A 13,031-nucleotide genomic window follows, 5' to 3' on the forward strand; every position below is an offset into this window, starting at 1 on the left:
TCAATCAACATACTGAACTATAGTATAATGAAACAATTCAGTATCAGAGCTCTCTCGGTCATCTAGGTAACAAACACCCTGGAAGGATCCAAACAGGAAATTGTTTTCTCCGCATCTCTAGACCCAAATAACATAACTAAAATATGAATATGGCTCTGTGGTATGGCGAAGAGTAATATTCACTGCAATAACCCGAAGCAGCCAATCAGCAATCACTCTTCACTGGTATGAATATTCGAATACAACAAGAGAAGAAATCTCATTGGGTGCTATGACCCAAGGTGACCACACACAATACAAGCGGGTTGTAGTGGATAGTAGACTTTTGAGCCTCTCTGATTGGATACAAATTGAATGATTGATTAGGTGAGCCATCACACTACAAAGTTTTGGTAAATCGATTTGGCAGAGATACAATCAATCAGGTTACAATGTGGTTGTTCAGCTTTATTCCTCTTGTTTGTTGTCTTGAAAAATAACAATGTAAAAAGCCCGTTTTGTAGAATAGAATCCGGGCAGTGGACATTATTTATAGAAAAGTGTAAACAGATGTGAGGAATGAAAATCAGAGCCGTCTGATACACACCCTGTCATTACGATGTGCACTGCCTGCTGAATAGGGTTGCCACCCGTACGGGAATGACCCGGACAGTCCGGGTTTGTAATCCTGTGCCCGGGTACAGCCCTTTCGCAGACCCGGGCACGGGATTCAAACTGCAGGCTTGCTCACCTGACAGCTGGCGGTGAGCGGCCGGCGATGAGATGTCAGTCAGCGGCGGCCGGCGATGAGATGTCAGTCAGCGGCGGCGGGCGATAAGATGAAGCGTCTCGGACCTCACTGGAGAGGACAGGGATAATAGATGGCAATGGCAGTTGCAGCGTTATAAGACACGAAGGTACAAATATTTAGCCTCCAGTCACACAGGATCGGTGGTGTGCGCGTATTCGGCCGTACGAGCCTCTGCACTTTAATATGCATTGTTCAGACTTTTGCAACGGCCGTGCCTTACGAAACCACGAGGCCCGCAAAATAGTGAAAGCGCATTTTTTTGGACGGATTCCGCATGTTCGCGGATATAGTAATAGCAGCAAACGAGCGGAATCCGTGCAGTTTAAAGAATTTGGGGTGGGAAACGCAAACGCTATATTTGAATGGAGCCTAAGAAAGGTAACTTTTTGGAAAAACTTGCCCCAATTCTTTTTGTTCCAGGTATCTGGGGAGCACCTGACACAGGAGAGAGATGCCCAAACTGGCCCACCCCAGGCTCCTTACTCTCAAATACAGAATGTCTGATGCAGCCTGTTCCAATCAGAGTGCCTTGTGGCTTCCTCAAGGGTGCCTCGAAACGTTCACCTCCATCCAGGTCTGCTCCACCTTCCACTCTCTGCCATACTGGCACAGCTGTGACTCCTGATGTGGTGGTAGAACCCTTATGTGAATGGGGGACTTTGATATGGAAGGGGGGGGTGGGACTCTGATATGAAGGAAAGGGACCCTTATAAATGTGAAAGGAGGGGGCTCCTAATGTAAAGGGAAACTCTGATATGAAAGGGGGGAGGCTGCTCTGATGTTAAGGGGCTCCAGATTTGAAGGAGGGACTCTAATATGAAGGGATAAGGGTCTGGTATGGATTTTGGATACGTCACATGTAATTTTTTTACATTTTAGACTGGGTTGCCTCGAGATTTTGGATACTTTTAAAGGGTTTGAAAAGAGGTAGAGAAATGCTGTTCTAATATATCACAGCCACTCAGCTCCAACCTTGAGAAGTGTTACATTGTAAATTCATTTTTAGTTTACCGATACATTTTATTGTCTTTAGCGGACTATACACATCTGCATTTTTCTGCACCACACCTCCCATATGCATTGTAGTGTGAACCGGACACATAGAAAACAATTGTTTCCTGTGAGCCCTTGTGGTGACTGGCGTTCCTCCAATGTGAAAAAATACTAGACTGGCGTGAAAGAGCCTTTCAAATTTCAGCCAATTCTTGTAAATCGGCCGAAATTCTAAGATTGTATGGACAGCTTTACACTCCCAAGGTTTGATACAGCTCAGGTCTTTTGCAAATGTTATCTACACAACCAGCCAATAAACATGGATCACTGAACTCCATATTACCTGCAGAGAAGTTCATTAAATTGTCTTCAGAGTGACACTGAAAAGTTTTGTCACAAATGTCTGCTGACCCCTCGGAGCCTCGGGCAATGGTGTGAGCAACACAAAGACCCGAAATGACGAAGGACGGAGGAGCAAGTCACAAGGAAGACATGGAATATTTCCGAATATCAACCCGGAATACCGGACCCTACAGCTGGAGACTTTACGAATAACGCTGCGTGTTTTCATTTCATCTTTCAGTATGTCTGATAAACAATAAGGAGGAGAAGAAATAATTTATTTTTCTAGGAATTGCAGTTTCTATAAGAGCCAGGTCACACTAGAAACTTTGTAGCAGAGATATGTACTATGATTATGTGTAGCTGGATACAGAGTTTCAAGATAACTATGGGTAGATCTGTCCATCCATCCATCCTTCTGTCCAGATCTGTCCCTCTATATGTCCGTCTATCCATATCTGTCCTTCTATCTTTCCATCTATCATATCTGTCCCTCTATATGTCCGTCTATCCATATCTGTCCCTCTATATGTCCGTCTATCTATATCTGTCCCTCTATATGTCCGTCTAACTATATCTGTCCCTCTATATGTCCGTCTAACTATATCTGTCCCTCTATATGTCCGTCTAACTATATCTGTCCCTCTATATGTCCGTCTAACTATATCTGTCCCTCTATATGTCCGTCTATCTAGATCGGTCCCTCTATATGTCCGTCTATCTAGATCGGTCCCTCTATATGTCCGTCTATCTAGATTGGTCCCTCTTTGTGTCCGTCTATATCTGTCCCTCCATAGGTCCGTCTATCCATATCTGTCCCTCTATATGTCCGTCTACCTATAGCTGTCCCTCTATATGTCCGTCTATTATATCTGTCCCTCTATCTTTCCATCTATTATATCTGTCCCTCTATATGTCCATCTATCTATATCTGTCGCTCTATCTTTCCATCTATCATATCTGTCCCTCTATATGTCTGCCTGTCTATCTATCTGTCCCTCTATCTTTCCATCTTATCTGTCTGTCTATCCACATCTGTTCATCTATTTGTCCAACTATCTATAAATGTCTGATTATCTATATCTGTCCATCTACTTATCTATCTCTGTCCATTTATCTGTCTGCCTATCTATATTGTCCATCTGACTGCCTCTCTATCTATATCTGGTCCATCTATCTGTCCTTCTACCTAGAACTGTCCGTCTATCTGTCAATCTATCTATATTTATCTATCTGCTTGTTTACCTATATCTGTCCAGCTTTCTGTCTGTCTATCTATATCTGTTTTTCCATAGCTCTCTGTTGGTCTATCTATGTCCACTCATCCGTCCGTACATTCATCCATTCTCTCGGGAGACTCAATAAGTGCTTAAAGTACAGCTAAAGTTGACAATAAGCGGACTTTATTTTTCCAGACCGAGCAAAATCCATCTTCATTTGTGTCTCACACGCTCCCCCACCCAGCACTGCAGCTCACAGCGGGAGGCTTTCAGCAACAGTAGTGGGCAGGACTAGGTGTGGCCAGGTGCTGATTGACAGGCTTGTGAATCAGCAGTGACAATGCTGATAGTCTTTTCCCCTGCAACATTGTTTTATACCATTGTAGTGCAGGCACAACCTACAGGAGAGTGGCAACTCTGCTCTGAAATCAGGAGCAGTGCAGCATTGTTGCCACTCCAATACAGGAAGATGAATTGGGTGGATTTGACTGGCAGGCTTATCAGGTATTTGTGGGACTTTGCAGGGGGACTAAGAGAACAACGTACACGGAAACAGACTTATAATTAAGTGCTGCAGAACATATTTGTTTTAATGGGAGGCCATAGTTCGCCTTTAACTGATCAGCACTTGTGCCCTGCAGCGTTGGAGTGTCCTGTACCCGCTAGGAGCACAGTCTGCATGCAATTTGTATGTTCAATCTGAAAAGACATTTTCTTTTTTAGCCAATCAACACTGTATTTGAATGAAGATCTCAGCACACACTGTCCCTGAATAATTAGATTAGCAATATGTTGATTTGTGAAATCTTACCATCAGATTGTTGGTGTGCGGGTTTCATGAGATGAGTGTCCAGCAGGCCGGCGTGTCACAAGGCTGTAACTTTATACCGGGACAGATGTGCTCTTAGCGTGAGGATCCGTACACAAAATAACACTCAGACCATCACCAGGATCCAGGAAAAGATTTACCTGAGAAAGATCATTCTGTTCTCCTCTACATCCTAATTAGGACTCTGTGACCCGGGGCTCTCCAGCTGCTGGAGAAATACAAGTCTCTGGTCACCAACTGTCCCGGATCAGAAAGATTTCCGCCTGCAAATGTCTCCGCAATTTACTTCTCATCCGTTACATAGAATATTGTGTCAAGTGTTTTGTTTTGCTGCTGAACTCCAGGCAAAGAGATAAAGATACAGATAGAATACATGTATGGGAGATGTATTATTACATGTATGGAAGCTGTATTATTACATATATGGGAGATGTATTACTACATGTATGGGAGATGTATTATTACATGTATGGGAGCTGTATTATTACATGTATGAGAGCTGTATTATTACATGTATGGGAGCAGTGGCGGAACTACCGCCGGTGCGGCCGGTGCTCCCGCACCGGGGCCTGAGCCTAGAGGGGGGGCCCAGTATCCATCCAAACACAGCCCCGGGGCAGAGATGGGGGGGGGGCGAAGGGAAGCCAAGAATAAAAAAAAGCCGGCAGGCACTTCAGGGGGCAGCACTGGGCCTCGGCCGTAAAGACCCAGCAAACAGCCGCCTGAGTGCACGGGCGCGCTGTCTGAGATGGACCCACACAGACTCCCCCACCAGAAAACAGCCAGAAGAAGAGAAGGTAAGTTATTAAATAAAATCATTATTGTTTGTAGCCCAATTGATGGCATTGCTGTTTAAAGTACAGCTGGTATTCATAGTTCAGGGACTTGAATGGAATGTTAAAGTTTACCTCCTGAGTTTAGTGTCACTTTAATGGGCGGAAGGGGAACCTAATCACTTACAAGGAATTGTGGTTTGGAAGCACGCTCTATGATGATGGATGCAACCTGTGAATTGTAATATCAGGTCCACTTTAATCCATCACAGCTAAATGATAACATCCCTTCGCCATCATCTCTGCAGCTTCGCTCTTCACACGGTCCATCTACTCCTTCCTCCATCAGCAGCACGTGCCAGGAAAACCCAAATCCCATCACCTGACGGCACCCGCTGGTGTAGACGAAACCCTGCACACTTCCTACAAAATCTATTATATAACTCGCCATTAGTGAGCCTCCTCTCTGCTCGACCATTAAATGATGTTACGCAATCACACATCAGCAATAAATCAGCTTTTGCCACAGCGATACAAGCCTCATTAGTTCAGGCGAGCGGCTCACACTTGGCATTCGGTGCCGGCAAATGCGATAGCACTTATTATTACATAATGCAGATCTATAGAGCGGGCCATGCACGGGAGCAGCACAGATGCTACAAGGAGCGTTTTGGCAGCCAAGTGCATTCTTTGTCCCCCCCAAAAAAAAATCACTGATCACTGGGGGAGGAGAGACAGGGAATGGTTCCTCCTGCCTGCAGCAGACTGATCGCTGGGGGAGGAGAGACAGGGAATGCTTCCTCCTGCCTGCAGCAGACTGATCACTGGGGGAGGGGAGACTGAGGAAATGCTTGCTCCTGCCTGCAGCAGACTGATCACTGGGGGAGGGGAGACTGAAGTAAATTTAAATATCTTTCTGGTAATGATTTACTAGATGTTTATGACGACAGAAATGCGATATGCAGAAATCATATATAAAGCATATCATAGGTACCCTGACTCCGCAGTGCAATACCTCTTATAAACGGTATGAATGTGTATCATGCATCAGCCACAGGAAAACGGACACTTTTTTGTCAGCAAATGTTTTCAGACCGATGACGCACCCGAGCCTTGCCCCCAGCATGCTTCCAACAATACCACACTGCAGGGCCAGGGCGAGGGGTAGGGAGGAGAGGAAGCCGCCTTGGGCACCTCAGCAGTAGGGGGGCACAAAGAGCAAGACCAGCAACTGTTGCTGCTCCTGTAGTTCCCAGTCCATGTGGGGGAGGCGTACTTTGGCCGTTTTGCCTTGGGTGTTAAAGGACCTTGTCCCAGCACTGCTTCCATCAATACCACACTGCAGGGCGAGGGGTAGCCAGAAGAGGCACCTCAGCATGAAGTGGGGCACAAAGAGCAAGACCAGAAACCGTTGCTGCTCCTGTGGTTCCCAGTCCATGTGGGGGAGGCGTACTTTGGCCGTTTTGCCTTGGGTGTTAAATAGAGCTGCAGCTAACGATTATTTTCAAAATCGATTAGTTAGCCGAAAGCACCTTGTCCCGGTGTTCTATTGAGAGCTCCAACTCGTCGAAAGCTCCAACTACCTCACTGCCGGGTACTTGCAAGTTGGAGATTTTGACCAGACGGCGTTAGACTGCCAAACACAAAGACTGGCGGAGCTCTGTACAGCTGAATTTTAACAATATTCAGCAGGTGGCAAACTCGACGAGTATTCTGAAAACGCTATGCGCGCATACGCACCGCAACTGTACAGAGCTCCAGTCTTTCTGAGCACCGGAAGTGAGGTAGTGGGAGATTTCGATGAGTTGGAGCTTTCCATGAGTTGGAGATTTCTATAGAACACCGGCACTGCTTCCATCAATACTTCAATGGTGAAATACACATTTTAAGTCAACATCAAAAGGGCTCTACAAAAAGAATACCACATAACGCAAGTTAAGAAAAATGGCCACAAAATATCAGAATGAGACGTGTGAGCTGCTCTTCTCAGAGTCAAGGAATGCACACGACCTCAGTATACAACCCAGGAGTCAGCTCCCAGCTGAGGCATTTATTTTCCTTATTAAACCAACTCGCTCTTGCTTTCTCATCCTAGTTGTGCTGACCCTAACGAGCGCATTCCTCCGCGGAACAAGACGAAACACAAAAAATAAACATTTGCCCGGTTGCCAGGGACGGCGTCGCTACTTTTCCATCTTATAAAAATAAGCCGTGTATAAATATCCGGGGCGGACGCGGCTCGGCGTGATAAGAACCTTGTCAGTTCTTTATATGGACCTAAAAGATGGACCGTGTTTTGAGGAAAGGGGTGCAATAGGGGACCAGGGCCCAACACAGAGCAAAGCTAGGGTGTGCAGGCTTTAGGTATGCTGAGACTTGTTCTGCAGCAGCTGAAGGACTACAAATTGTACATTTCGGTTCTACATAATGCAGAGGATGCTAAGGAGAACGATTAGCATTAAACTAAAGTGCTCAGTCCTGGACAGTATCTGCATGGAGTTTGTATGGCCTCCCCATGTTTGCATGAAAATCTATTGGCATATTAATTGGCCTTTGAGCACCCCATACACTCAGCGACTTGTATGGAACCCCGACCGCCGTATAAATCATGAAAATCCTAAAATGGAACAAAAACCTCCCAACGTTTCATCATTTATATTTGAACAGTGATTTGCTGTGACTTATTTTCCAACATGGAGGAAAAACGGACCGGCGAGCGATAACTGACATGCACAGTGCTTGTGCCTTAGGCCACGTGCAAACCTGCGCGATCTGTGACCGCGCGGCAATCGCGCACAATACCACAATATCGCGGAGTCACCCACCGCTGCCGATCGCGCTGGCGGTGCCATTATTTTCTAAATGTGCCGCAGTTGCGCCGGGACGATCACGCAGGATTCCACCCATGCAATCGAACACGACCGCGGCTAAAACGTGCGCCACCAAAAAAAGTGCATGTTTTTTCTGCGATTGCGGTACGGATGTAACTCCATTGAAATCAATGGGGCCGCGCGGCAATGGCAACTGTGCACGATCGTGCGGTCCCCAGATTTCCCAGGTCTGCACCAGCCCTGAACCACAATTGGCTGACGCCGGTAGGAGATTACGGCAGGTCCTGGCTGAGTGCCTCTTATTTGATGGACAGATGGCGGTCTTACTTCCTGTCCGGTATCTGCTGTCCACGGCCAACCGAAATCTCAAAGATTTTTGTATTCCAACTGGAAATATTACATCTTTCTGATCAATGGAGAGCAAAGGAGACAAATAGAACACAGAACGGTAAGAATGTATAAATGTTTTATCATCAAGGTGCAGGATGCAGTAACCCATAGCAACCGGCCAGCTTCCATCACTGCTTGTGCTGCAGACATGTACAGAGGAGAAAGATAGCAGATAAATATTTTTCCATCTTATTAGAAATGTCACATCCTCAATATGTTGGAAAAATATTCCAATACAACACAGAATCATAACAATGGATCACTGCTCTAACTAAACCAATAGCCAGGATGCAGTAACCCACAGCAACCGGCCAGTGTTCATCGCTCTGACTGCTGCAGACTTCTAAGAAGTTACATAGTTACATAGTATTTGAGGTTGAATAAAGACATTAGTCCATCAAGTCCAACCTATTAGGATCTCATTCTAGGAGTACCCGTACCCCTGTATATTACGGTCCCTTAAGAAATCGTCCAAAAGTTTCTTGAACAATTCCACATTATTTGCTGAAATCACCGCCTGTGGCAGTGAGTTCCAGACCCTAACTGATCTTACTGTGAAGAACCCCCTTCGCCCCTTGTGCTGGAATTTTTTTTCCACCAATTTTAGGTGATGGCCTCTAGTTTTTGTAACGGAGTTAATTTTAAACAGTTTATCGCTAATGTTGCTGCCACCATTGAACATTTTGTACATGGAAATCATATCCCCCCTTAATCTCCTCACCTCTAATGTGAACATGTTTAAATTTAGTAGCCTTGTCTCGTAGCTCTGGTCCTCCATACCCCTAATTAGTTTGGTTGCCCTCCGCTGGACTTTTTCCAACTCAAGGACATCTTTTCTTAGTACTGGTGACCAGAACTGGACCGCGTACTCCAGATGAGGTCGAACCAATGATCTATAAAGTGGCAAAATTATAGACTTGTCCCTGCAATACATCCCCTTCTTAATACGGGACAAGACCCTGCTAGCTTTGTTTACAGCAGCCTGGCACTGCAAACTACCTTTCAGTTTGTGGTCTACAATGACCCCCAAATCCTTCTCCATTTCTGACTTCCCTAGCGGCACCCCCATAATTGTATAACCCATTTGTTTATTTTTAATTCCAAAGTGCATTACTTTGCATTTATCGACATTAAACCTCATCTGCCACATTAATGCCCCCTCCCCTATTTTATCCAGGTCCTCCTGTAATGTTATAGTGTCTAAGTCCGTGTCTATTACCCTCCCTATTTTGGTGTCATCCGCAAACACGGAAATATAGCTGTTAACACCCTCCCCGATGTCATTAATAAATAAGTTGAACAATATGGGACCCAGCACAGAACCCTGAGGCACACCGCTCATTACACCAGCCCAGTCTGAAAAGTTCCATCAGCTGAGAGAGACAATAAATCATTTTGCCTCTAATGAAATGTCACATCCTCAATGTAAAGGAGAAACTCGGCAAAGGAGATGAATCCCATTCTGATCTGATATGGAACAGTCACAATGTATTACTGGTTTAATTCAACCAATGCGGAAGACACAGTAACCCATAGCAACCGGCCAGCTTCTACCACTCCGAGCGCTACAGACTTAAGAGTTTTGCGGTTGGCGGGAAGAGATAATAAAATATATTTTTCTTGCATTTGAAATATCACATCCTCAGTGTAGAGGAAAGAAAAGCAGCTAAATGATACTCTGATAATCACATACAATACAGAACAATAACAATGTATCACTGGTTTATCACTGGACCAATGTGCAGGATGCAGTAACCCATAGCAACCAGCCAGCTTCCATCATTCTGAGCACTGCAGACTTATAAGGAGTGCAGTCAGCCGAGAGAAATGTTAAATATTTTTGAATCTCATTAGAAATGTCACATCCTCAGTGAAGAAGATAATCTGTTATAACACAGAACAGTAACAATGTATCACTGGTTTAATAGAGCCAATGTGCAGGATGCCCACAGTAACCCATAGCAACCGGCCAGCGCTCATCACTCTGAGAAGTGTGTTTGGCTGGGAGAGATAGTAGATAAATATTTTTGCATCTCATTAGAAATGTCAAACCCTCAATATGTTGGAAAGATAATCTGATGTAACATAGACCAGTAACAATGTATCACTGGTTTATAGCAGGACCAATGTTCAGGATGCAGTAACCCATAGCAACCAGCCAGCTCCCACCATTCTGAGCACTGCAGACTTCATAGCAACCAGCCAGCTTCCATCATTCCGAGCACTGCAGACTTATAAGAAGTGCAGGCAGCCGAGAGAAACATTAAATATTTTGGAATCTCATTAGAAGTGTCACATCCTCGGTGTAGAGGAAAGATAATCTGATTCCACACAGAACTGTTACAATGTATCACTGGTTTAATGGAGCCAATGTGCAGGATGCAGTAACCCATAGCAACACGCCAGCGCTCATCGCTCTGAGAAGTGTGTTTGGCCGGGAGAGATATAGTAGATAAATATTTTTGCATCTCTTTAGAAATGCCACATCCTCAATATGTTACAATGATAATCTGATACAACACAGAACTGCAACAATGTATCACTGAATTATGACTGCACCAATGTGTAGGATGCAGTAACCCATAGCAACCACTGCTCATCACTTTGGGTGCTGCAAACTTATAAGAAGAGCGGCCGGCTGAGATAATAAATATTTTAGCATCACATCCTCAACACAGGAAAGATAAGCAAAGGATTATTACTGTCTGATAAAACATAGAATTGTAACAATGTATCACTGGTTTAAATGAACCACTGTGGAGGATGCAGTAACCCATAGCAACCATCGCTCATCACTTTGGGTGCTGCAGACTTATAAGAAGAGCGGCCGGCTGAGATGATAAATATTTCTGCATCTGATTAGAAACATCACATCCTCAACACACAGGAAACATAAGCAAAGGATTTATATTACTCTCTGATAACCTGATACAATACAGAACAGTAACAATGTATCACTGGCTTATCACTAGACCAATGTGCAGGATGCAGTAACCCATAGCAACCGGCCAACACTCATCGCTCGGAATGCTGCAAACTTACAAGAAAAGAGGTCAGCAGAGATTGATCATAAATCATTTTGCATTTAGGTAGAAATGCCACATCCTCAGAGGAAACATAAGCAAAGGAGCTACACCACTCTCTGATCATCTGATACAACACAGAACTGTAACAATGTATCACTGGCTTATCACTGCACCAATGTGCAGGATGCAGTAACCCATAGCAACCAGCGCTCATCACTTTGAGTGCTGCAGACTTATAAGAAGAGCGGCTGGCAAAGGACACACAGGAACACACACAGGAAAAATGAGCAAAGGATTATTACTCTCTGATAACCTAATACAATACAGAACTGTAACAATGTATCACTGGTTTAAATGAGCCACTGTACAGGATGCAGTAACCCATAGCAACCATTGTTCACCACTTTGAGAGCAGCAGACTTTATAAGAAGAGCGGCCGGCTGAGATAATAAATATTTTAGCATCACATCCTCAACACAGGGAAGATAAGCAAAGGATTATTACTGTCTGATAACCTGACACAATACAGAACAGTAACAAAGTATCACTGGCTTATGACTGGACCAATGTGCAGGATGCAGTAACCCATAGCAACCGGCCATGTGCAATCAGCTGGGAGAGATTATAGCATTTTGCACATCGGTGCGTTATAGAACGAATCCTCTTGGTGGTCTGGCATCTCCACCCGATACTTATTGCACAGAAAACGCTGGTGCCAGGAAAACCGCAAACGCAGATGACTTCAATACAAAGGATGTTGTCACCAGTTAACAGTTTCTAAACCTTCTTTTTTTTTTTTTGGCTCGCATGGATATCAGCTTCTGACAAGCCGTGATGGGAGCGAAATTCGTGCTACGTACCCAGAGCATGCAGGACAGGCAAAGCCAGGTCATCCTGGGGTCTGTACGTGGACGCGGGAGACAAAGTGACGCAGAGGGCATTGTTGGGGGTGAAACCGTTGGCCCGATCCTTTACGCCGAGGCAGAAGCAGCGACACGACTTTGCAGGACCGGGATGCCCAATTCCATGGCGGTCAGGTAACGAGCAAAAAAAAAAAGGATTAACCCCTTAGGCTTCCTCCGGGATTGGCTGCGTCCTGCACCCTGTGGGTTGTTGGGTGGGTTTATTCGCCCCTTCCGATGGTGGCGACGTGCTGTTGGGGTGAGATCTCCCTGTCCTGGTTACTCCACATCACACTTTCCCTCTCTAACAGTCTCTGCCTCTTTCTTTCTAAGTTTCTCCTCGTCCTCACACCTCCTGAAGAGAGGGGCGGTCATGTCTGCCTAGTGCTCCCTCCTCCTACACCCCCCTCCTTCTTCATCCACAGCCACTGCCAGCGACATGAAACTTTTTTTTTTTTTAGAGGAGAGTGAGAGAGGGAGAAGAAAAAAATAATTCTTTGGTATTTCCTCTTCACCGTATACCTCAGCTCCCCTATGTCACCCCACCCCCCACTTACACACCTCCTTGGCCTCCTAGGAAAAAAATAGGGGTCTTTCTTTTCCTTCTTTTTTTGGCTCCACTGCAAGCCAAGTGATACCTCGAGGAAGGGATAGGAGGACCAGAATAGGATACAGCGGAGATACTTCACGGCCCCGAAGAGCGATACTTCAAGGAGATGCACCTTTTAGAACAGCGCAAAAAGTTGCCAACTGCCAGCCTTTGCCATCGCCATGGATGACCAAACTTGCCATCGTCTATTCTGTTGCCGCTTTAAGAGGCCGAACGACGAGCCGAAAAAATATCAGGGGGACCCAATCGGCCAAAAAGTGGAGTCTTCTTTGTTGAGACCCCTTTTTATATCTGATTTAGGATCTCTGGTGGGAAGATCTCTGCC

At 45.2% G+C, this 13,031-nt stretch overlaps 1 protein-coding gene across 1 annotated transcript in view; it reads right to left on the reverse strand.

Moving 5' to 3' along the window:
- TNS1 (tensin 1) overlaps positions 1-12,157 on the reverse strand; it is a 326,036-nt gene extending 313,879 nt beyond the window's left edge. The window contains 1 exon segment of the mRNA XM_018552581.1: positions 12,055-12,157. Within this exon segment, the coding sequence (XP_018408083.1) occupies positions 12,055-12,135 (81 nt within the window). The 5' untranslated portion in view covers positions 12,136-12,157.
- Positions 12,158-13,031: the final 874 nt, after the last annotated feature.

The sequence above is a fragment of the Nanorana parkeri genome, unplaced genomic scaffold, assembly GCF_000935625.1.
Source record: "Nanorana parkeri isolate BGI_ZX_2015 unplaced genomic scaffold, ASM93562v1 scaffold92, whole genome shotgun sequence".
In the NCBI taxonomy this organism is placed as follows: Eukaryota; Metazoa; Chordata; class Amphibia; order Anura; family Dicroglossidae; genus Nanorana; species Nanorana parkeri.